A 26951-nucleotide genomic window follows, 5' to 3' on the forward strand; every position below is an offset into this window, starting at 1 on the left:
TCAAAGGCGACAAATTCCATACAACTTGTTGTAAAACCAAAGAAAACTATTTATTTGCTTTAAAAAATAGTGTTGTAACATTTAGTGGTGTCTAATAAGAAGTGTTAACTGTTTCTTATTGGGAAAAACAAACCGTTCTAGTTCGGTCCTGGCAAAATACAATCAGCTGTTTGTAATGACAGTTCCTCTGACAAATACAAAATGGTTGAAAACTAAAGTTGGCAAACAAAGAAAAGGCAGCGTAATAGCGAATTTTAGCGTTAAAAACGTTTTTTTAAAGTGAAAGTTAGTTAGTTTATATTGTGTTTAGTGTTTTGTGCACGATGTTGGATTTGGAAATCGTCCCTGAACGCTCTCTGGGCTGTGATGCCTGGGAATTCGTTCTAGGTAAGGATCGCGTATGTTTATTTCTTACGTCAAGAATTTGCGCTTTATTTCTACGGGACGTGTCTTACGCAATGTTGTTTTTAACAAATATTTAGTAAAAGTAATTAATTAGGTTCGATATGGAATAGGCAGAGTAATTGTTTTACCACCGTCTAACATTGATTTTTTTTGTGGAAGTGTCACGAGCCTTTGTTTCGTTGCTCTGTGCTATGTTTATTTTTTTATTGCTAGTCTTGACCGTGAAATTAGTAGATTGCGTTGTTTTCGTGTTTGTTATGAGAATATGTATGATATCTATTTAAAATTTCGACTTAATTTCGATGTTTATTTACAATAGCTGAGTCAGAGTACTTTTACATTTTCGTTACCCGTTATTGAGAAACAATGATGCAATTTTTTAAAAGTAAATATTTTGGCAATGATCTTTATCTTTTGGAGTTAGATTAGGAACTGTTTTCTCTATCATAAGCTGTAGGACTAATGTCCTTGGCTTTACTATTTAAACATTAAAACAAAACTATTCTTAATTCAAAAGTCATCTACCTCCTTTCTCTTCAAATAAATACTCTATAGCCAAAACTGCCAGTCTCACTCAACCCATTAAAAAAAAAACTTGGTAACTACCTTACATTTATTCATCTTAATTATCTATAGTACTTTCTACTTACTCACACCAGACTAACATAACATAATTGGTACAAAAATGACTATTATAAAACTAAAAACCTAATAGATAACTAGGTACCATCTTTTAATGCTATTCTGTTAACCCCTTTGTAGGAGACAAACCAAAGCTAATTAGGTATAAAATTATTGTAACTAATTAATTAATATTTAATGCTTTAACACTTTGATAAGGTAACCCGGTTTCTTTTAAAACAGATCAGGCCATGTTTGACATTGTACTTTTGTAATCAGAAACTCTTTTTGAAAAATATTTTGTTGATAAAACCACTTTATAAATAAAGTTTATTTTTTAATTTCTGGTTGGAATAGAACATACCTATAAGATTCTTATGAGATTCTTTTTTTTTGGTTTATTAAAGGCTTATTGGAAAAATACCTACTTACTTTTGTTTTGTGTGGGTGTACATAGTATAGTGGCATTATGTGCCGTAATGTTTAGTTAATATTGCACATAAGAGATGTACTAATTATAATTTAGTTCATTTAATAAGTAGGTAGTAGGTTCCTACCTGCCAAATTAAAATAAAACTTATTAGAATTCATTATTTCTGTTAAATATTTGGCACATAAACTTGTGTACAGAACTGACAGAACTGTCTGATTTATTTTTTCAGTTTTTATCAAGTCAATTAAAATTATAAAAGTACCTTCAATCAGTAACAACTACTAAGACTACTTATTAGCAACCCTGTTTCTCATAAGTGTTAGTTCCCAACTGTCCGTAGCCAAATGCCACTTAAGCTGTACTGTCTACTGAGAGTTATAGTATCTCTCGCTTCTCTATCTAAAGCTACATGGAAGGACCCTCCTTCCATGTATCATGGAGGCCTTTGCCCTGCAGTGGAACGGTCATAGATGAAAATAAATAATATCTCTTGCTTACCTAAATCACAGCCTATGTTGGACACTGGCTTGATCTCTCACTACTTAATTCCGACTGAATTTAGATTAACTTATAATTAAAGCAGGTCTCAATAAAACAGGTTTCCCTGCAAAATAATTTATTGTTTTGTTAAAACATGCAATTAAGCTTAAGCAGATGTCATCACACCTTTTTTCCCTGATGAGGTAAGCAGAGATGTCCATATAATCAATATTAAAATGTCATACCCATTTTTCACTAATAATAGTTATTACCCATTTATAAGGTCTTATTAACTAGGTATTACAACAAGACAAAGAAGGGCAACATGATCTTAAAAAAAAGAATAATATTTTTTATAAATATTGTAATAAAGCTTAAAAAAATATTTAAAAAATATTCAGTTAAATAAATAAAAGTGTAACAATAACAAAGAAACAATGTCATTATCCCCGTACTGGTTTACAAATGTATATTTGCAGTTAAACAGAACATGTTTTACATATAAACGTGTTGTTATAAAATATATAACAGCGGTAAATATAACTTGGTACACGGTAGTGTTTGTTATCAGACACTATTTCTTGTCATTGCGTCATTATTATTATGAATTTTTGCTATTTGTTTACACATTTTTTTTTGTTGAAATTGTTATCTGTTTTAGATAATACGGTATTAATTTTATATTTTTCACACTTATTGTTTAGTATGTAGCAATAGGCTCAACTCCTATTACATGGGACTTCTTATAACACAAATGGTGAAAAGTGCGTGTATATTGTATAGGGGCATTACATACAGTAATGTGCACCTCTGCCTACTCCTTCGAGGATAAAAGGCGTGACGTTGAAGTTGACTTATTATTTAGTAAACAAGGTTTTATTGTTATAAAATTCTATTATCGACATACACCTTTATATTTCTGCTTAACTAGTCTATTCTTTGTACTGTACATAATATTTCATTGTTAATAGTCTTGTCATAGCACCAGAGTCTTCATTATATTGCAGTAGGCTCACCCCCTATTACATGGGTTTCATATATAACATAACTGTGACTATGAGCACCTCTGCCTTACCCCTTCAGGGATTAAAAGGCGTGACGTCATATGTATATGTTTTTCATTTAACTACTTGATTAGTCAGTCCGAATGATTGACACAACAATAAATTAATTAAACCAAAGATAAGACCAATATTAGATTGTTTACGATGATTGCAACTTATATTGATAACAAGTGTGCAATATTTATGATACAAGCCTTTTTAATTAACCATTAAAAGATAAGTTTATAACAGCTTTGATGAAAAGAGCTAGAGATCAGCAAGATTTGAATTGAAACTGAAACACAGAAAGCCTGTATTCCAGTATCTTTTAAATAGTATGTAACATTTAAGTCAATTAACTATTTGAAAACAGAAAGAAACTGCTAAGGAGTGGTTGCCAGAGTTTATATTTCCAGAAGGTATAAACTAGGTGTCATGAAGTCTCATTTAAATAGCTACTGATGAGTAGGTGTGTTCCATGTTTTCATTGTTGACTGAAACATCGCTTACCAAGTTACTATGAGGCGAGATAACTAGTGGTAAAAAAACCAAGTAGTAACCTAGTGTAGTAAAATCACACATAGCTTATCATCATCAACATCAACTCATTGAGATCCACTGTTAGCAATTTAAACTTCTTCAAAAGATTTGGCGCTTAATTTTGACTTGACCCTAAAGCGACACTAGCGCCAATTGTAACAAACTTTTTCACCCAGCAACAGTTCTACTAACCTCTATTCTCTTTGCTCTTGACTCTAGTCCAATGACATGAGCAAAAACAATGCTCTCATTAACCATTGAATCGGACTTTTTTTTAATTTAAAACCTATTGTTCCTCTCTATGTACGATTGTCATAAAAACTAGATACGCAGGTTTCATTGATCACGCGTTGTGTTTGCTAAGTATCGTGAAGTTTAGCAGATACATACATTCATTAATATTTTATGATAAAAACACGACAATTATTGTTGTTATGCTGTTACTAACTAATTAACCGATTTATTTATTACATTTGCTGTGTAATATTATTGATGTATTTAACTTGACTAGTGGTCGCCTAGTGGTCGAAATTCAACCATATACGTACGTATGTATCACGTTCAAGGATCATTTTTATTTAACTCAAACTCAAACAAAACTCTTTTATAAAACTCTATTCATATGAGACGTGAGAATATCATCGCAATGTCTATACTATCGATTTTGACGTTTTGTCAAATACGATCAGATACTATGCATGTGTGTGTAATGTTTTATTTATTGATTTAATGTACTTTATAAGCATTATTTTTGAAAAATATTAGCGTTCTGTACTTCTCCTACACATAAACTATAAGTGTACCAAATTTTATGCTCCTACGTCCGCGCAATTTTCGTAAAAAGAGGTCCAAAGTTTTTGCATCACGTATTAATATATAGATTTGCGTGTTCTCTGAAGTAGTTTACAAGAGATGTTCTTCCGCCCGAACCGACTTCAAAAAACAGGAGGTTCTTAGTTTGACCTGTACGTGCGCCATTATCTTGCGTTTGATTAAATCGATTTTGATGCAGTTTTCAGCGTTTTTGGGTATATTAACCGACTTAAAAAATGGAGGTTCGAACTTAAAATTTAAAAAAATTCACAATATTTGTTGCTATGCTGAAAACTAGAGAAAGATAGGACCAATTTGAACTTTTTTATTATTAGGTATGTGTATATGTAGCTTCTCGCCTTAGGCGAGACGAGAGGGAGTGTCGGACTCGTACTAACTAAAAACCACCCTGTTCCTACTCCTGCTTTTCGAGCCGGAGCCCCGGTAAACCCGCGAGGTAGTCCGCAGCTCCGGATCAGGAACTAAAGCGTAGTTGGGTTGTACCGGTATTCCCTAAATAAGAATTCGTCATTATGGTACTCAATAACAATTAACATTATACCTACCTATTAGTTTTTGGCAATGTTGCCAAGTTCTCATTTATATCCGAGTCCAAGATCTCTGGACAAAGTATCGAAGCGTGATGGAATTTCCGCTAGCAAATAACTTATGATCTAATTGTTCTTAGGAAAAAAACAACATAGATACCTAAATATTTAATTTTGTCTTAGATAATATTTTTTGAGTTTGCTTTACGTATTCAACGAGACCGCGCTCGGCGCTCTGATTGGTTGGTTCATTCGAGCCGACCAATCAGTGTTTGAAAACCTTCTCGATTCCTTTTCGTTCAACGTAATGTAAATTCGTACTAAACCCTCTGGTCATGATAAATTACGGATATTTGAAGTTTCGGAAGTCTGGTTTTTCAGTAATAACGAAATAAAATAGACGTGCCTATTTCAAATTATCATCAGCCTAAATTAATTATTATGTTATCGGCTTACTCACGTATTGTTTTGACGTTTGGAATGCTGCTCATGAATATGAGCCTCTAGCATGGCTTGAAACTAGTCGAGTTCCTCGTCAAAACAATACGTGAGTAAGCCGATAACATAATAATTAATTTAGTATGTCTCACGAAAGTTACAATAAAATCATCAGCCTATTTCCTACATCAAAAGTGGCCTGTGTTATTATTCATCATCAAGCATCTCGATCCCTCCAGCCGTTTTGACGTAAAGGAATAACAAACAAACATACAAACTTTCGCATTTATACTATTAGTAGGATTAAACAGCCTAATTTGGTTCCTATTTTCCGAAAAAAAAAAACAGATTATTTTCTATCCTATCCTCTAGTACTCCGGTACAAACAATCATGGAGCTACTGATGTTATTATTGCGTAACTTTGTTTATACGTATGCTGCCAATTAACTATGATCTCATAATTATGATGACTGTTACAAACTACTTAATAATACTTACCGCCGTACTCAGAGTCATTTACTCACTGTCACTTCACCCAGTCCTTAGCACTTTGGGGGCTCCGGAGCAGGTCTATTAAGAGGACTCGGTGCCTCTTACAGGTGTTGAGGGTGGCCACCGGGGTGGTTTTAGTGAGGTAAAAATCTCACACTCCCTAGTCTTCTATCCCCAAATAGCTGGGCGCCTTTTGAAGGTTCCCCCTTCATAAAAAAAGTCCTTAGCACTTGCTTTCGATACAAAATTGTTACTAAGGAATTAAGTCAGTAATCATTAAATGTCTCAGAGTACGGCAGTAAGTGCCTTTCGGAGAACTTGATAATGGAATTGCTAATAGACAGTGTCTATACAATTTTCTTGCTCGTTCTTTTCCATAGTGAATATATACACTTTGGAACGTGCTGCTAACTACACCTAGTGACTGATTGACAGACTATTTTGTCTGTTCACATATTCTGTTCCATTATGTCCATCGAGGACTAAAGCAATTGGGTAGTTTCCTCAGTAAAAAGTAAATTATTTCGACTTTTAATTGCATTTCATAATGCATTGAGAAAATAATATTTTTTTAAGAGCGTTGTTCCACACTAGGATTTTCTCCTGTGTCGTAGGTGCGTTTACAAACATACAAGTTCACATACACATGACACCCAGAACCAAAATAACAATTTATGGATCACACAAAGAGTTGCTCCGTGCGGGAATCGATTCCGCTACAGCAGGTTGCGCGGCAGCCGGTCGCCCAGCCTACGCACCAACTTTGCAGTCGCAAAAACAAAAAAGTTAAAAAGAAAGAATTCTTATGTATGTGGTCTTTCTTCTAAGCCAAAAGAAAAATTTGCATTCAGGTGATGTCCCTTGACATCAGTTGTTTTGTCAGTCGTCTAGTATATTGTATTATATTCTGTAGATATTAATATTGGAAACCAGTTTGTATGTATAAAGTAATATATTAAAATAAATCTGAATATATTGTAGATAACATTTGCTAAGATTAATCACGTGTGTCTACACGTGTCTCGATTTACTGCACCTGCTCGGAACGTGGGTTATTTAATATTTTTTTAAGTTATTAAAGAAAAGCAAGTGATCGTTCTTGCTTCCGAATCTATCACATCACATCAACAGCCTAGTGACCAATGCTGACCAAAGGCTTCTTGTCACACTTGAACATTAATAACCACGCTTGCTTACGGCGGGTTGGCGATTTCAAACTTATAGTTAATCAGAAATTACTAGCAAACCCGGCGAACTCCGTTTCGCCACCAATGATTTTCCCTGTTTCCTGTTTTTCTCTTGACTATTTCCTTGCAAAACCGTGGAAATCGGTTCGTGCGTTCTGGAGTTATAGCGTCAGGAAGGAAAACCCGACTTATTTTTATATTATAGAAAATAAGCCCAAGTTTCCTCCCGATGTTACTAGGTATTTGCCATTGGCAGAGTGTCTTAAGCCTTCAGCCACCACGACGAGTTTTCGAACCTATACGACCACCAACCTATAACCTTTACATTCAAATCTTCAAGAAAAGAACGGACTCCCCTTTAAAAGCCCGACAATGCAACCTCGGTTGTCGGTTTCCACCAGGTGTACATTTCATACCATTAATTATTAAATAGGTAGGAGGTACAATGGAGCGAAAACCGAATAGTTAACAAAACAACTAACTAAACTAATTTTAGAACAGAACTGGACTCTTGTTTCAAAGTTTCAAATTCCTCCCCTCTGTCTGTGCAATAAAATATTCAACAACCTCCAGACAACAGCAGATCAACCTCGCCTTTTCTACCAAACTTCTATTTTCAACTCTATTGTTTTGATTATAAAGTTGAATGTCTAATGCAAAAATCCTCAGATTGGAGTACTTTGACCCGCTGCCCATTGTAGTACGTACATTGGTTTTAAAATAGCTCTTATTGCTATGGAAACAGGGTTCTTGGTTGCTTTTTTGTTTATGGAGTGTTTTGCAAAAAAGGAATCGATATCCTGGGCAATAATGTCCGTTCGTTGACATTTGATACTAAGACAGGAGTAAGGCATTAGTAGTGTCCTGTTTCAGGAAATTGTTTTATAAGAATAAAGAGGAAAGATTTTAATGTTTGTTTGTTTGTGTTGAGTAGGCTCCGAAACGACTGGATCGATTTGGGGAAATCTTTGTCCATTTGGGGGTTTGAGAGCTAACTCTTTTGGTAGCAATAACGTCATGTCCTTTGGTTTCCTGTTATAAATTACTATAGTTACCAAATATGTTTTTTGATGTGTCTTGATGTTCCATGAAGTTTCAAAACCAATTTGGAACTGCATATGCCAATACTAACCAAAAACTGAATCGTCTCCTTAAAAAATAGAAGGAAGGGATTGTAAAAACAATGAATTTATTAAAACCATAACACTTCTTGGCAATCGGTTAAAAATAAATAATTCGCGAATGCAAAATATGAACACGTGTTTTTCTCACGCGGTTACTGCGTAGACGAAATTTCTTCATCGGATTATCAACTTTAAATATAAAGAACAATAAAGCTGAAAATGCTTTAAAGAAAAATAGAATAGGGTAGCTTCATGTGCGGTCTGTGTACCTGCGTAAATATTTATTTTGATTTCGTTCCGTTAAAACGCGAAACACAATTGTTATTGTAAATGTAACCTTGATCCCACCCAAAACATAAATGTGAAAGGCTGCCAAGTTCGATAATATTGGAATGCTTCGCCTATAAAAGAAGTGAGATCTAAATAAGTACCAAGTTCCATACACAGACCTCAGTTAAAAATGATATAACAAGTTGGCAAGTTTTCACACACTTTGTTATAAACCTACTAAACGCAATGATTCAAGTATATAATTTTCTATTAAAACTTGCCAAGTTATATCATTTTTAACTGAGGTCTGTGTATGGAACTTGGTACTTATTTAGATCTCACTTCTTTTATAGGCGAAGCATTCCAATATTATCGAACTTGGCAGCCTTTCACATTTATGTTTTGGGTGGGATTTCATTTATTTTTGTAAGGTTTATTTTCTTTTTTTCTTATTTTACTTTACTTTGACTAAATACAAACCTTCGTAACGAATTTTAGGTCGGTACGACCATTGGAAGATATAGATATTTTTTTGTTTTAGTTCCTTAGGGGTATGAATTTACACCTTCATTATTTTTAAAACCGACTCACACTTGGCCATTTTCAGATTTTTTCCTTTACCTTGACCTAAAGACCTACCTCCATGCCAAATTTCAAGTTAATACGACCATTGGAAGTGGTCTAGGTTTTTGATGAGTGAGTCAGTCAGTGAGTGTATAGTAAAAATAGCGATTTTCTGACGTCAATATCTCAAGACCTACAGTAGGTACATTAATGAAATTTGTATTTTAGATAAGTAAGTAGATCTCTACAGATACTAGAAATTTCATATGCGTAGATAAAATAGATTTTGAGTTATAGGTGGGTCGAACTTGGCCCGAAATGGTTCGTGTAATATAACCCACGGCCGGTGTGTCGGTTTTTTGCTCGAACTTGGCGGACACACTGCCGTGTGTCTAGATACCTATTATAATAACAAACATGTTTTGACTTTCAAAATAAGCCTAAATTCGCCAATTCTGATAATATTAAACGAATACGTAATAAATACATATATATTCTTATCTGGAACTAACTTTTCATTGGTAAATTCGCTTGCGTCTAATGGCACAGAATACTAACTATGCTTTTCTACCAGAGATGTGCTATGCTATGTTGCTGTGGATGCGTTTGGCTTGCACCAATCATATTTATTGGTACACATAGCTTAGCACTGGTGGTAACGGACTCAGCTAAGCTATGTTTTTATATGGAATGATGCGTGCTATTACTTCGTAGCATATCTACATAGCACATCTCTGGTGGAAAAGCACCATAATTCAGAAGATTTTTATGGAGTATGTCTTGATCCTGTAGGAATATCGAGATAAAAAGTAACCTATATTACTCCTTTAAAAGTAAAACTCAATAAAAAGTCAAAATCATTTATCCCAATTTGCTAATGTAAAGTTTACTATGGTGAAAAAAATTTAATTTCCGAGTTTTTTCAATGCCGGCAAACAATGAAATGTTAATTTTTTTTTAGTTTATTATCATTTTATCTTTTGTAAATAATTCGTTGTGTAGATTTCGTTTGGGCCATTGACTTTACGGATAGTAAATATAGGAAATAAACAACTATTTTATTTTATTTGTTTTTGGTCAATATTAATTTCAATTGGGTGACAACAGTCTGTTTAAGAGCATTTGATTGGTTGACTTGTGGCAGTGGTCGTCGGACTATGTGATGTTTATGTTGTTATTCAGGAAAATCTGACCAGCCGTTCAGTAGCTTGGTTCTGAGATGATAGGTACATAACTCCAAAAGGCGTTTTTGCAACTGGTTGTCGTAAATAATACATATTTATCATAATTATTATCATACAAGATAAAAATACGGAAACATGAATTTCACGCGCATATCCAGCCAAAATCAACCCTGTACGTTGAACTTGATAACGCTTATACTTAATTATTATCAATTATCAAAAGTACACATGATACAGTGTGTTGACCCCGTTTCATATCAATTTAATAGATACCTAATATTATAATTTGTAATCAAAATTATGTTTATATTGATATTGAATTTCGCTATGACTTTGTATCCGAAGCTGCGGACGACCTAGCGGGTTACCTGTACCCTTAGTACGAGTTTATTTTACGTTGAAACGAGATTAAGAAGAAGGCGCTCTGATTGGTTGGTTCATTCACGCCGGCCAATCAAAGCACCGAACGTGCTCTCGTTTCGTTTTCGTTCAACTTAAAGCAAACTCGTACTAAGCCCTCTGTTCTCCGGCTTGTTCTTTTTCTTGCCTCACCCGAGGTGGGAGAAGAAAATATGTTTGTTACATAATACACTTATTCACTGAAAGTGAATACCCGTTTTTATTAAGGGAATGCCCCTTTCTATACGGAATAAAATGTTTAAGAGTTATTTCGAGTATTTACATGTGCGATTTTCGAGTAGGTAATTACTAGGTTTGATATAGGTATAGGATTATTAGGTTGCGCAAAGTTATATTGGACTTTTTATGTTGAAAATTCTCAATAACAACGGTTATAGTTTAAAACATGAAGCAAATACCATGATATTAGGCTTACCTTCTCTCATAGAGGAGATGCGAACTTTTGTGCTGAAAACAATACAGTAATTTTACATACATACAAATACATACATACATATTGTCACGCCTTTAATCCCCGAAGGGGCAGGCAGAGGTGCACATTAAGGCACTTAATGCCATTGTGTGCACCCACTTTTCACAATTTATATTGTGAGTCCCATGTAATAGGTGGTGAGCCTATTACCATATACCGGGCACGTTCCATAATTTTCTATCAAGTAAAATAAAAACTTGAAGAACTGTAAATTTGGTTCACCAAGACATCCAGAACACGGAAGAAACTTACATTTGTATTACACATTTCTTCTTCACATTATTATAAATAAATCGTGTTGTTTTTCAATAGCCGTATCATCGCGGTACAGTTATCAATACAGGAATATTGTAAACTTTCCACGGCAACTGTCTATCGCTGTGTCCGTAATCGACACACGTGCGAGAAACGTGTTTTATTATCTCTTTCTTAACATAAACATTATGTACCGTTTGTATGAAAGTTATCTTAAGTTATAGTCTGGGGGTTGTTTGAAAGAATTCAAGTTTTCGTACGCATTTCTGATGCCTCTGGTGTTTTGGGTGACCGCTTACAATCAGGGGCCTTAGTCTGCTATTACAATTGTGTCAGAATGGTCGATCATTGAGCAGTGCAAGAGAGACGGAGCTATACAACCTACATAGCTCCGTCCCTCTTGCACTGCTCAATGATCGACCATTCTGACAGAATTGTAATAGCAGACTAAGGCCCCAGGCGGCCTGTAAGCTTTGGCCTAACGTCTGCAACACGACACACATGTGAACAGTAAGGGTGCTTTTCCACCAGAGATTTGCTATGCTACGTTGCTATGCATGCGATTGGCTGATAGGTAAATCATTTTCACTGGTACACATAGCTTAGTACTGATGGAAACGGTCGCAGCAATATGAAAAGCACCCTTTTTTAAGGCGGGAATATCATCCAATGACTTCTCCCGCCTTGGGCGAGTCGAGAGGGAGTGTTAGACCCTTACTGACTAAAAACCACCCCGTTCCTACTCCTGCTTTTCGAGTGGGAGCCCCAGTAAACCCGCTAGGTAGTCCGCAGCCCCTAAGCCTTTGTTGTTGCCCAAAAATGTACGTGAAGAAACTCAAAAGTATTTCAAGTGGACCTTCAAGTTTCCTTCCCAACATTTCTGTATGATTATCAATATTTCAAGTAGCTAAAGACGTTAACCAGTCAGTTAGTATGAAAAATTCAGGAAAATTACCAAGGACAACTTTCAACAAGATTGCTATTAGGTACTTGAAATGTTCAAGTGTTCGCACTCAAGTGCGCGTTACGTATTATGTAAGGCCTAGTTGAAGGACTAGATTTGCGATCCTTCCTTAGTCATTTATCATTATCTAGACAACCACTCATCTTACTATAGGCAATCGAAAGTCATTCCTCTTACTGAACCCTTAGTACGAGTTTCTTTGCGTTTAACCATTGTATGATGATATTGACACAATGTATTTTCTATTGTATCTTGTATACCGGCAGTCAAGTGGTTAAGGTAATCAAACGAGAGCGCGTTCGGCGCTCTAATTGGTTAGTTTATTCGAGCCGGCCAGTCAGAGCGCCGAACGCGTTCTCGTTTCAATTACTGTAAACGTAAAGTAAACTCGTACTAAGGGTATAGGTTAATCCAAGCTTTACTACTAACTAGGTACTACAGAGAATTTTGAAATGAAACATTTAAATGACACTGTGCTTTGCTATTCTATTCCTGACTTTTCCTTATGAATTTATCAATGTTTTCCTTCATTCAAATATCGTGCTGGCAGTTGCCACTTACATATACAACGAAAACGAGTTATCTAATTCGGTATTGGAGTTTCCACGTAGTAGTAAAAATTGCATGAAAATGCGTTCAGCAGTTTTTGAGTTAATCGCGAACATAGAATGACGCTGTTGTATTTTATGTATGTGTATTATTTATTTATGTAGATGTTTATGTTGTATGTTACAGGGATGCATTTCTCCCAGTCAGTGGCCATCATTCAGAGTCAAGTGGGCACAATAAGAGGAGTACAAGTACTTTATAGTGACCAGGTGAGTCTATACAACTACTTACTTCTATTTTGTAGAATTTTGACGTAAGCTACACAAAAAATGCCTCAAAATTCTATCCATTCTTGTAGCCAAGTCTATCGACAGATATATTATAATAAGATTAGTTGAAAGATAAATTGTCCTTATTACAGAGAATATCATTTTTGATAGAAACTAGTAGCAAAGTATGGGATGAAAAGTATTGGACTAGTGATCTGTACCCTTACTATGATACAGCGCTCTGATTGGTTGGTTTGTTCGAGCCGGCCAATCAGAGCGCCGAACGGGTTCTCAGTTCGATTACGAAACGTAAAGCAAACTTGTACTAAGTTTAGTGATGAAAGTATAAAAAAGTGGTACAAATAATATGAATTCGAATTTTAAAAGTTACAAACGTTATATTTTCTCACGCAAGCATTGTTATCTTATTAGAAAACAAAGAGTATTTGTGCCATACAAGACACACACGTAAAAATAATAATTTACTTTCTTTAATTTATAACTTTCAGTTTTATAGAGAAGTGGAAACAAATCTGTACTCGGTCACAGATACAGTTATTCATGTCCCTGAGACGCATCGGTCTTAATTTTTTCGGTGTTTTTCCGAATACTGTTGCACATCCTGATTTAAGTTAAGCGTCCAGTATCGTACGCATCGCACGCAACAGATTTTAGTTTGTCCTGTATAGAAACTCATACCTACTCGTCCACTGATCTGCATCGTACGGACCGCATCATCAGCAATGCCTACATGCGATGCGTATTGATGACGTCATACGGAATGCGTACGATGCGTGCCTGTAGACGCATACTTTTATGTGGAAAAACATTTTTAAACACAGAACGCTTAAATGTCAAACTGCATCCACAGATTACTTAAAATAAGAAAAATGTAAATGTGGAGAATTAAAACCTTTTTACACAGTCTCGCCAGTCGGTAACATAGTATTGCTAATTTTCAAGAAGCGTTGTAACGTTTGTTTTTAGCCAAGCTAATCTATGCTTGCATATTGATAAAGTTAGAGTTATCTGCTAGATAAATGGTTACCTAATAGTTACCAGGCAAATCTGATCGGTCTACAAACTTCGAGAATGGAAAATGTGTATTTTTAGCTATGATAAAATTATTATTTTACCAACGTGCATGGTAAAGTTTAAAATGTGATGTAGACACACGTCTTTCCGTAGTAGTAGTATTATTTTTCCATTCTCCCTTAATTGACATGATTTAACTCATTTTATTACAAATTAGCTGACCCGGCAAACTTTGTACCGCCTCAAACATATTTTCTTACCTTTCAAACCTTCCCTGGACTTCCACAAATAATTCAAGACCAAAATTTGCTAAATCGATTCAGCCGTTCTCGAGTTTTAGCGAGACTAACGAACAGCAATTGATTTTTAAATATATAAGATATAGATTAATACTATGTATAAAATGTCTTCAATTTGTAGGTAAACAGGATAAAATGTAACGATATTGTATATATTTTTTTAGCAATTTACTAATATGTGTATATTTTTCTTTGTTTTCAGAATCCGTTGTCAGTAGACCTAGTAATAAATATGCCTCAAGACGGCATCCGGTTAATATTCGACCCGGTTGCCCAGCGACTTAAAGTTATAGAAATCTACAATATGAAATTAGTTAAGCTTAGGTATAGGTAAGTGTCGCATTGTTTAATAATTAATTGTGAAGGTATATTCGGGGGTTTTTTGAGGGGGATATATAAGCCTGCGATCATTCGGCTAGATTATAACCAGGTGAGTTAGATGATGATGAGGTTAGGTGAGGTAGAGCCATTGCTCATTCTCCCCATATTAAGGCATTAATATTAAAATTAATTAATTTTATGGAGGCTCGATTTTGATTCCTGCATCAGGTAAAATATTCTGAACAGCTTTGAGGGGACAAAATAGTTCAATGACTTCTCCTGCCTCCTAAAAACTACCCCGTTCCTACTCAGCTTGGGGGTCCGGATTTCTATCTGATGTACAATGCCTAATAGGCTCACGTCATAACAGAGTATTTCATACAAAATTCATAGAAAAGTAACGTTTTTGACATTTCGATAAAAGTATTGAATGTTGACCTAGTAGTAAACTACAGTATTAGGCCTCTATTTATTCAGAAGTATTAGTATGGCATTCACGACAGTCATTAAATAAAAATGTGTTAGTCCTTAGACTAGACCAGACTGTATGCAAAGCTATCATTGTATTCTCGACGCGATCTGAATAACAATTAAATCGATTCCACAGTAACTCGACTAGATAGTTAAATGAAGCACTCACGCTTGTATTATCTCGTTTTCATTGAGTAAAATGTAAGATATACAATTCTAATAACTGTTGTTGTAGTAGGTATATGACAAAATTAAACTATTGAATTCCCTGTTTTTTTTTTAATATAGCATGAGCAAATGGCTCACCTGATGGTAAGCAATCGGCGCTACCCATGGACACCAGATGAGTTACAGGTCATCTTTAGCATGTTGCAGATCTTTTGGGGAAATAAGGATAGCGACTGGCTGCCGTGCAACGTGTAGCGGGTTCGATTCCCGTACGGAGCAACTCTGTGTGATCCACAAATTGTTGTTTCGGTGTAGGTGTCATGTGCATATGAACTTGTATGTTTGTAAACGCACCCTCGACATAGGAGAAAATCCTATTGAGCGGCAGTATTTTTTTTAAAAGAACATCTAATATGTGCAATTCTGCCCACCTCTTCGTGTTAGAGAGTAGTTTATATTGTTCGTATCGTATCATAACGACCTAATGGCATTATAATGTGACTGTTCACAACTGTTGCCATGTTATGTCACCACTCAATGTCAGATCAAAGTTACTAATACCACTCGACCAGTACCGTTCGTACATGCCTTGAATATTTTATGTTATATGTAAATGGATCTGATATGATTTATTTCATGTATTGTTTGTCGTTTGTCGAGTTGCGAGTGCTGTTTTGAGAATTGAGTATACGAAACTGTTGGGTTCTTTATCCATAGCATTAGATAAAGCTTTAAAAAAACGTCGCCCCCTACTAGGATTTTCTCCAGTGTCATAGGTGCGTTCATAAATATACAAGTTCACATACACATGACACCCAGACCCGAAGCAACAATTTGTCAATCACACAAAGAGTAAAGAGAGAAGTTTTCTAAAAATAACAAAGCTGCAAAAAATTGGTATTATTTGAAAATATAGAAAAGAGCGTACACCTTTTTAAAAGGCCGGCAACGCACCTGTGACTCCTCTGGAGCTGCCACCATTGCCGCATATCCCATAAAAAATAACTATGAAAGAAGAAAGAAAAACAGTTTATTTGCACCATTAAAAAAAAAAAAACAATAAACATAAAATTAATAATTATGATAAAAAAAAAAAACATAAAAGTCGCGGTGCAAAAAGGCCAGTACTCAGCTTAAATGCCGCGACCCGAGCGCGATAGCTCGAGCCGCGGCGCTGATTTTCAGCACTGGCCCGACGTTATAATATAAAATAAATATAAACAATAATCACCTCATGTTCATCGACAATCCCCAAGATCAAAAATAGTATATCTATAATAAATAGTATCCAATTTACATAACTTTTTAGAAAGTTTTCTAACACACAATCTTCATCATATTTCAGTGGTATGTGCTTCAACTCGCCCGAGATCTCCCCCTCCATCGAGCAGGTGGAACACTGCTTCGGAGCCACCCACCCCGGCCTCTACGACTCCCAGCGACATCTCTTCGCGCTCAACTTCAGAGGACTCTCCTTCTACTTCCCCGTCGATAGCAAATTTGAGGTAAGTATCTATAACGAACTGTAATGTTATGAGAATAGAATCCTTTTTTGTCTGCTTCCTTTTTTTGTTATGAATTGCTTCAATATTAAAGCCTGGGGGTCTACTCTAATTCAACGAAAAACGAAGTTTCATTCGCAAATTTCGTACTACAATTCCATTTACTGCGAACCTTTGTGAGCAAAAATGAACGAATGAAATGAAGATAAATAAATAGGTTTTGATTTGAAATTAAAAATAAAACGTTATTTTAAGTAATTTCATGAGTAAATCAATAAAACCTACGTCCGAAAATTAAACGAAACTTCGGATTCGAGAACCGGAGTAGGCCCCCAGGTCTTCACTAGGATAATTTGTTGAGCGTCTTGTGTCAACAGAGACATCGCCGCGACATTGTTGACTGTGCGACAAGGAACGATGTCTCCGGGGACACATGTCGCTCGATAAATGTTCCTAGTGGAGACGAGGCTTTACTGTCCTTTTGAGTGTAAAACATGATATAAATCAAGCTACGTAAACTACTTTATTGATTTGTATGAGAAAGTCGAAAATCGAATGAAATAATTTCGTAGTTATATAGTAGCTTGGGTTATAATTTACAACGGCTAAAAGTAGAAAATTAGACCTTAAAGTTTTTACTAGTAAGCTATAGAATTGTAATCGATTGAATCGTCTTTCAGAAAATGATAGTGGTGAGTGAAAATATACCGTATTATAATGTACTTAGAAACTATATTAACCATTACGAATATTTCTTTTTTTATGCATACATGGATGGACAAATGGAGAACGGACTTAGGACCTCGTTTTCGAGAATATTTTTTACAAATACAACGTGAATTTTACATGACTGTTCTCTTGCGGTTAAATCATTTTCTCTTGGTACCTAGTACAGACTATCTATAGTATATTTTTGATTAGAATTAAAATTGAGAGCATTTATAATTGTGATAATATAAACTCGAAATCGACTTCAAACCAATAGTAATACGCAGACGCGTTGGCGCGGCCGTTGGTCATGAGGTCGTTGCACTCTGCTTATGAATCAGCTGATTATATGCGCGACGGGTAAATCCCCCTATACATAACTTGTTCTACATTCACATAAATATCATAATTAATTATAAACTGATTGAAAATTAGAAAACCTATGGAGTTTCTTGCTCTTTCTTTTCCATAGGAATCTAAACTTTGGAACGAGCAAATAGCTTCACTAGAGGACTGACCGACAGACAGATATTTTTTTTTTTTTTAATATTGTAATAGGTATTTGCTTCGACGTTCAAAAGTGCCTTCCCGGTTTATTTGAAACTAGCTACTTCCGCGCGGTTTCACCCGCTCTGATCAGCTCCTATTGGTCATAGCGTGTTGTTTTGTAGCCTTCCTTGATAGATGGACTATACAACACAAAAATATTTATCCAATTTAGACCAGTAGTGCCAGAGATAACCGCGTTCAAACAAACAAACTTTATATATTAGTATAGATACCTTTTGTTTAAATTTTTTTTATATGGTGAAGCTGAGGGCGGAGAACGCACGCATAATTTTGACTTTGACTTTGAGTATAAGTCTAACCAAGAGAATTTATAATATTTGCCGCGGCCAAACGGTTATGTAAAATTGATGCTGTACTTTGCCATGTTATTTTAGAAAATATAGTTATTTTAATAGTGTAGGATATGTTTTTGTTCCAGCCGGGCTATGCCCACGGGCTAGGCTCGCTACAGTTCCCTAATGGTGGCTCGCCGGTCGTGTCGCGAACTACTATCTACTATGGATCTCAACATCAGGTTAGTAGACATACAAAAATCAGTTAAGTGTTAATACTATAAAGAAAAGAGTTCCTCGTCAAAACATTACGTGGGTAACCCGATAACATAATAATTAATTAAGATAAGAGTTGTTGTATTATGTAATTGCAATTAATAATATTAGGTATATTGAACAAATTTCTTTAAGTAGTCGAAAACTAGATAGGAGGTTTCTAGAGGTGAAATTTAAAACTTTCATTTGGGTAAGACGTAGCTAAACCCTGAATAGTGTTTACAGGGCACGGTGAATTCAAATGTACGTGAAATAAGACCAAGTGAGAATACTGGTCTTTATTTTACAAGTTGATCGAAACATTATTGGGTTTTTTGGTTTTAAAATTCTACTATTAATAATAAATACACAGTATCTGGTCTCTGGTCACAGTTTTAGAACACATCCGAACTAATTTGTAAATTGCAACATAGAACTTGTAAAAATTTATCTTCAATCATCCTCTTACGGCGCATTCCAATTAACCTACCTATCGGTAGATTTGCCTACCAGCGGTAGAATTTTGACACATTTTGTATGGAGCTTATGTCAAAATTCTACCGCTGGTAGGCAAATCTACCGATAGGTAGGTTATTGGAATGCGCCGTAAGAGGATGATTAGAGATGAATTTTCACAAGTTCTGTGTTATGTTCTGTGTTTCTCTTACTCCTTCAAAATAACAAAATGTCTCCTCTCCTTGCTCCCCGCAGCAAGCTAGCAGCAGCAGCCCGGGCGGGGTGTGCGGCGCGCCCCTGCCGGAGCTGCCCCTGTCGTGCTACCGCCACCAGCTGCACCTGCGGCGCTGCGACGTGCTGCGCAGCGCCACCGCCACGCAGGGGCTGCGTCTGCATATGTTCACTGAAGGTATACTATGTTTTATAGGCAAATGCTGCGATAAATTATTGTCCTAGTCTGTCAGTATCGAAATGGATATTTATATTTTGGTTTTGCTGGTTTTCTGTTTAATAAGACTAGTTTTAGCACTTAGGTAGAAAAAACCCTTCTCTAATTAATTCTAATTAAATACTCATTCATAGAGTTACAGTCTGGTTCATACATAAGTTATATTAACTTAGTATTTTGAAGCAAAGTTTACTAAAACCTTTTGCTATTTCTAATTATTTCCAACTTGAGAAGAGGAGTCTCGACTTTTTGATATCAATCTGAAAGACTGATCGACTTTTCCTTACCTTTGAATTTAGTGGAGAATAGATAGCTTACATACAATCACATAGAAGTGTTATGCATTTTAATGAGTCTATTATTGTGTAGAACTGTGATTCCCAAATGAAGTATTATGTACCTACGTGCAATGTTTGGTTTGGCCCGTAGATATATGAAAGAAGTTTTGTTTATTGTTTTTTATATTTCTATGGTTTGGCCTATATGAACTATTATTGACTACGAGTAATGTTGGCGCAGGCCCGGGGCGCTCGCTGTCGGAGGGCGGGGCGGGGCGGTCTGTGTGCCGCGTGGTCCGGTTCGGCAGCTCGGCGCAGCGCGTGTGCGCGGCGCTGGGCGCGCCGGCGCGGACCTACTACAAGGCCGACGACAAGATGCGCATACACCGCCCCACCGCGCGCAGGCGCCCGCCGCCCGCCTCCGACTACTTCTTCAACTACTTCACTTTAGGATTGGTTCGTGTTTGTTTAATTTCAATTATACTACTTATAGACACTTTAGAAATGACAAAACAATATTGTGGACTCGAAGCCTAGTCTTCGGATCGTTAAAGCGGTCCAACAAAGTTTACCAAGGCGAGAGAAGTCATTGGATGGTTTTCCCCCCTTAAAAAAGGTCTTTGGCCTTTTCGGTCTTTTGCCGTCTACTCATGACGAGACCTACTTTTTTTATGAGACATGCCGGTAATCGAACAGACGTATTACCTGATGGTAAGCATTCGCTGCCGCCCAGTTGAAACACCAGAGGCGTTACAAGTGCGTTGCCGGCTTTTTGGGAGTTAGGAATTTAAGGGTTGTTGTTCAGGAATCGGGGATGGGGAAGATTGGGAAGGGGGGAATTGGGCCTCCGGTAACCTCACTCACACAACGAAACACAACGCAAGCGTTGTTTCACGTCGGTTTTCTGTGAGGCCGTGGTGTCACTCCGGTCGAACCGGCCCATTCGTGCCGAAGCATGACTCTCCCACACTTTTAATTTTAATTAAACAACTTATAGGCACTTTAGAAATGACAAAACAATATTTTATAAGCAATCATCGCCTCGCCTTTGGACCCGAAGACTAGGCTTCGGGTCGTTAAGGCGGTCCAACAAGGTTTACCAAGGCGAGAGAAGTCATTGGATGATTTTCCCCCCTTAAAAAAAGGTGTTCGGGACTTTGGTCTACTTGGTCTTTTCGGTCTTTTGCCGTCTACTCATGACGAGACCTACTCCAAAGAGTGTCAGTTAGTGTTATTTTATAAATAAACAAGGGTTTTTTTATATATTTGCTGGAGTTGTCCTGAAAAGGCAAAATATAATGTTAGCATAAAGTACTGACAAAATAATCCCTGTATTATTATTGAATGCGTCCATGGCATTAAAATTATTGAAAAATAATGACAAGAAAAGAGTAAGACAAAGATTTGCAAAGATTCGTTTTTAATATTACATTATTATTCTTAGTTATTACTACGGAAACTGAAATAAACATAATAAAATATCTTAATCCAAACTTCTTCCAGGACATACTATTCGACGCGCGCACGCACCAGGTGAAGAAGTTCGTGCTGCACACGAACTACCCGGGGCACTACAACTTCAACATGTACCACCGCTGCGAGTTCGAACTCACCGTGCAGCCCGACAAGTGAGTTCAGGAGATTAAATAATAATCTCTATATATAAAAATCAATTGCTGTTTGTTAAACTCGAGAACGGGTGGACCGATTTGGCAAATTTAGGTCTTGAATTATTTGTGGAAGTTCAGGGCAGGTCTAAAAGGTGAGAAAAAGAAATGTTTGAAGTGGTACAAAGTTTGACGAGTCAGCTAGTAATAATAATATAAAAATCAATTGTTGTTCGTTAGTTTCGCTAAAGTCGAGAACGGGTGGACCGATTTGGCAAATTTTGGTATAAAATTATTTGTCAAAGTCTAAGAAGGGTTTAAAAGGTGGAAACAAAATGTTTGAGGCGGTACGAAGTTTGCCAGGTCAGCTAGTCTACAATAATCATTACAAATGATGAACTCGACTCCTATAAAAAGATTGGCTACAGAAAGCTCTACAAAGAGATGAGTGGAAGGAGGGTAGGGAGGCCTTTGCCCTGCAGTGGGACGACCATGGCAGACAAAAAAAACTTACAAATATAATGACATATAGATAGACATCAATATATTTTGTCTGATGGATTCTTTATGAATATTTTTTTCTTTGACTGCCTCGTTGGTCGAGTGCAAGGGCAAGGGTTCGATTCCCGGGTCGGGCGAAGTATTACTGGGCTTTTTACGGTTTTTCGAAAATTTCTCAGTGGTAGCACGGAGTCTGGAAATGTGCCCGGTATATGGCAATAGGCTCACCACCTGGGATTTACAACATAAATTGTGAAATGTGGGGTGTACATTGGCATTATGTGCCATAAAGTACACCTCTGCCTACCCCTTCGGGGATTAAAGGCGTGATGTTATGTTATGTTATATTATGACTTTACATAATATATGTGCACTTGCAGATGCGATTCCAACTCGCTAGTGGAGAGCCGCGGCGCGGTGTGCATCACGGCGTACAGTAAGTGGGAGGTGGTGTCGCGCGCGCTGCGCGTGGCCGAGCGGCCCGTCGTGCTCAACCGCGCCTCCTCCACCAACACCACCAACCCCTTCGGATCCACCTTCTGCTACGGATACCAGGATATTATTTTTGAGGTAATTCCATACATCTATACTATACTATACTAATATTATAAAGCTGAAGAGTTTGTTTGTCTGTACGCGCTAATCTCAGGAACTACTGGTCCGATTTGTATAATTATTTTTGTGTTGGATAGCGCATTTATCGAGGAAGGTTATAGGCTATAAAACATCACGCTATGACCAATAGGAGCCAAGCAGAGCGGGTGAAACCGCGCGGAAGTAGCTAGTAATATTATAAAGCTGAAGAGTTTGTTTGTCTGAACGCGCTAATCTCAGGAACTACTGGTCCGATTTGAATAATTCTTTTTGTGTTGGATAGCGCATTTATCGAGGAAGGTTATAGGCTATAAATCATCACGCTACGATGAATAGGAACCGAGCACAGCGGGCGAAGCCGCGCGAAAGTAACTAGTCTATAATATAGAGATAAGTCGGGATTCCTTCCTGACGCTATAACTCCAGAACGAACGAACCGATTTTCACGGTTTTGTAATCGTTGGAAAGGTCTCGGACTCCGTAAGGTTTATAGCAAAGAAAATTCAGGAAAAATTTCAAGAGAAATGCAGGAAAACAGGGAAAATCATTGGTGTCGAAACGGAGTTGTTTCACGTGCGATTTATTCTGGCGATAGATACATATATGAATTAATGTTTTCAGGTGATGTCAAACAACTACATAGCGTCGATCACGCTGTACCAGCCCGAGGGCACGCGGCCGCGTTATGCCGTCAACTCCATCGCGTGACATTGCCAGGTAATTATCTACCATATCACCTTAGCTATAAAGTCTAGTTTTAAGTTTCAAAAGTTAGCAAATTATAAGGATTTTCGCGCCGCTAGAGGCGCTGCTGTCGTTTTAAGTCTGTTGATCAATAAAATCGTTGTTAATAAGTGTTTAGTTGCAATATTGAGCTGATTGGACTTCATGTGTCAATAGCGCCACTTGCTAAGCATTAATTTGATAATCTTCACTAGTTTTTTTTTTTATCAAAAGTACTGATAATATTTTTCTCCCGCGCAGGGATCTCCAAGCAAAGGTAAAAAATACACGTCCTGAACGATTTCGGTTGTCAGTCACCACATTATACCTACACCCGCGTGGTTCCCCATACAAACTTGAAAATGTTCAACTTTCAACATTAAACAAATAATGACAAAACTTCAGCCGAAGTGACTACATATCTTTACCACGAAGCACCTAAGAGGAAGCAGTATTTTTAAAAATGTGATAAAAAAACTGTGAAAAAATATTAAAAAAACTCGAAAAAAGTGAGTGACAGATCTCAGACGGTGTGTTAAGTCTTATTTAATTCCTTAGATGGACTACATAGTTAATGTTTTATGTTTAAGCTTAATTAAGTTCGTATTTCAATGAACATTGATTCTTAAATAATAGTCAAATGTGTTCTTTGTAAGCTATTGTCGCGACACAAGAATATATTGCCGCAGACAATCTATTCTTGTGCCGCGTTCTCGGGATAAAAATAATAATTAGACAAAAAAAAATCATGAAAAAAACTAGAAATAGACTGTGCTGTAAATATTTTTGAGAATTTGATGAGAAAATAATAATAAATAAATAAATAATGATGAAAATTGATGTATTTTTTCTAAAAAGAAATGATTTTTCGATTGTGACGTTTGGTAGGGCGTGTGTGCAAAAAAAAAATGTGCAAGAGAATTTTGTCAGCACTCTGTAGATAGGTTACGTTGAGTTTTAAGAACTTGAGTTGTAAACCAACATCATGTATAATTTATTTTAACCGACATTTTATTTCGTACATATCTTTAATTTAGTAAAAGAAAAAAAAATATTTATGTAATGAAATTATTGAAAGATTTTTGTTATAAATTATTTTTATTGTTTTTTTTTTGAGAATAGAAATTGCACGACGTGCGTGTTTTTAAAATTATGTATGATTATGAGACAGTGGCTTTTGAGACGTGCTTGGGGAGAAATTAAATATTTTCTATAAGTATTGATTGTGTGTGTGTAAGCAAAATGGAACACTTGAAATAAAAAATATAGTCACAAAATAGCCTTCGATAAAACGGCTTTTTAAATTTAAGGTGTGGTCTATTTAAGCATGTTTCTTCTGACGGCTCTCAAATACTGATTTTATGAAGTACAAAATTTTATTTAATAAAAATTATTTTATCGGTGTATTTTAGTCGTGTTTTTTTTTGTGAAGAAAAAAATGCAAAAAATTATGTGTCGTCTAATTTTTTGACTCGACAAAACATGTTTGAAATATAATGTGTTGTCGTACTTTGACACGGAGATGAAATTCAAATGTTAATTTTTGATTTTTTTGAAAATTGTAATTTAGGTTAGGTTTTGTAAATTAGGATTATGGCTCCCGTTTTTAATGGTCGGCGTTGGACGGGCTTCAAAGTTTAGTAGTTTATTGAGAGATCTGCTCAACTATTTATTGAACGGCTTATTTTATGATTGATATTAAAATATTAAATAAAATTCTGTCTATTTAAAAATATGAAGAAGTACAAACTATTAGATACGTTTTTGGAAAAACTGGAGCAAAATTTTAAAGCTTTTGGTAGGTTTTTAATAGACTGCTAGACGTTGAAGCCCGTCAACTATTTTACTGTAGACATCAAGCAGCCATTGACCACAAACTTTGGCTATCAGATGACGCACGCTATTCTTACATAGACTATAAAACCTTTTGATATCAGACCTCTTTGGTAACAAAACGCTTTCGATTTCTAGTGCCAACAACGTTACGTTCTAAATTTAAACTCATGTCATTTCGGTAATAATGAGCTTATAAGTAGGCGACAAAATGGCGGGAGGCGGTTGTGATGTTTTAACTAAACTGCTGTTACGGCAATATGACACTTTAGCTTCGGTAAGGTTTAAATGTTGCTTAGATTTCCTTTTGAACCATTTTTAAGCAACAAAATAAAAATATGTACAATTAACCCCGCCATTTTTGTTTGTTTCCTAGTTCTTAATGTTGTCAAGAGATGGCGCTGATGATGAAAAAAGGTGGCAACAGAAAAGTTGTATCGTTTTGTTCTTAAATTAATAATTAATAATATTAGCAATAATGTGCCTGAAAAATGGTTCAAAAGTAAAATTAGTGTGTTTGTTCATGCACAATTTGTCACTTGTGTGATTGTCAAGTAATGGCTGTGGTGCCATATAACAAGAAAAAAAAATTAAAAAATTGACATAATACAATAAAAAAAGTATTACATTTAAGGTGGCTCTATGCTACGTTCTAGTTCTGTGTGTGCGTATATTTTGTCACGGACCTATTATAAGCTAAATATTATTTTAAAATTAAAATTCTTGAATCGAGGGAACCAACGTAATTATTTTTTAACTATCATTTCTATTTTAAAATAAAATTTCTTACCATAATCTTTGAGAGCGACAAGCCCCAGTAAAAGACCACAGCTGTCAAAATATACGCACAGATAAAAACACAATTATTTTTATATCGATTAGCTTATTTCGTCACTCGATGACGTGTATCGATTCATCGTCACTTTATAATGATTATATAACTATGTCAGCCTTGTTGGTTACGCAGTAATTGCAAATACATAATATAAATAAATAAATAAAATATTAATTGAAAATGGGTATCTCTTTTTTTTTCCAATGTCATTCATTGATCGAGTCGGTGTATAATAGAATATTACCAAAATTACCAAAATACTCAAATAGTATGTATGGAATCAGCCACACAGTAACAGTAGATCCACACAGTAGCCCAAACTAGGATTTTCTCCTGTATCGTGGGTGTGTTTACAAACATACAAGTTCACATACACATGACACCCAGACTCGGAACAACAATTTGTGGATCACACAAGGAGTTGATCCGGTAATCCAACCAACACGCTACACGTTACGGCAGCCGGTTGCCTAGCCACCGCGCCGACCGTGCAGTAAAACTTTTATATTATCTAAATTAGTAAGATTTATTATACCTAACTTTTCTCCTGAGAGGGGTAATAAACTAAAGAATAAAATCACATTTATTCGGCCTGTTTACGACGTACTAGATACATAAGGCCAAAATGAGACATATGCATCATATGCATGCATGCATACATCAAATGCTCCCAATTTTCCCCTTACACACAAAAAACCTTGAAAACATAGTAAATTCACTAAACTTAGATAAAAAAAATCGATACGAACGGAACTGGTGATTAAGTGTTGCCATATCAGTAAAATTTAACTTTATTTGTTTTGTAAATAGGGCGGGGCTAATACACTGATAAATAATCAGTGTTTGGCGTACGTGATCATTGATAAGTGATGATGTGTGGTGAGTCATCACAGTACAAGTGTTGTTCAGGGGCCTTAGTCTGCTGTTATAATTGTGTCACAATGGTGGATCACTGAGCAGTGCAAGAGGGACGGAGCTATATAGGTTGTATAGCTCCATCCCT

The 26951-nt window shown here is 36.1% G+C and overlaps 1 protein-coding gene across 2 annotated transcripts; it reads left to right on the plus strand.

The window, feature by feature from the left end:
• LOC118277081 (PHAF1 protein CG7083) lies at window positions 1-26133 on the plus strand. 2 transcript variants are annotated; one of them, XM_035595745.2, is made up of 11 exons: window positions 1-387; window positions 12990-13072; window positions 14609-14736; window positions 16712-16871; window positions 18547-18660; window positions 19385-19538; window positions 20097-20311; window positions 21359-21483; window positions 22344-22533; window positions 23179-23274; window positions 23542-26133. In XM_035595745.2, the coding sequence occupies exons 1-10, from the start codon at window positions 324-326 to the stop codon at window positions 23263-23265; spliced, it is 1320 nt and encodes a 439-aa protein (XP_035451638.1). In that variant the 5' UTR covers window positions 1-323; the 3' UTR covers window positions 23266-23274; window positions 23542-26133. The 2 variants fall into 2 exon arrangements, with proteins under 2 accessions (XP_035451638.1, XP_035451639.1); XM_035595746.2 differs by having other exon boundaries at window positions 7-387; window positions 18565-18660.
• Window positions 26134-26951: the final 818 nt, after the last annotated feature.

This window comes from Spodoptera frugiperda, chromosome 10, assembly GCF_023101765.2.
Source record: "Spodoptera frugiperda isolate SF20-4 chromosome 10, AGI-APGP_CSIRO_Sfru_2.0, whole genome shotgun sequence".
NCBI lineage: Eukaryota > Metazoa > Arthropoda > Insecta > Lepidoptera > Noctuidae > Spodoptera > Spodoptera frugiperda.

Bases quoted from the DNA above. Each gene is read 5' to 3' on its own strand.
- LOC118277081 (XM_035595745.2), top strand. From the start codon at position 324: ATGTTGGATTTGGAAATCGTCCCTGAACGCTCTCTGGGCTGTGATGCC. The intron at 18,661-19,384 runs GTTAGTAGACAT...TGCTCCCCGCAG, and splicing joins ACTATGGATCTCAACATCAG to CAAGCTAGCAGCAGCAGCCC. The intron at 19,539-20,096 runs GTATACTATGTT...ATGTTGGCGCAG, and splicing joins TCTGCATATGTTCACTGAAG to GCCCGGGGCGCTCGCTGTCG.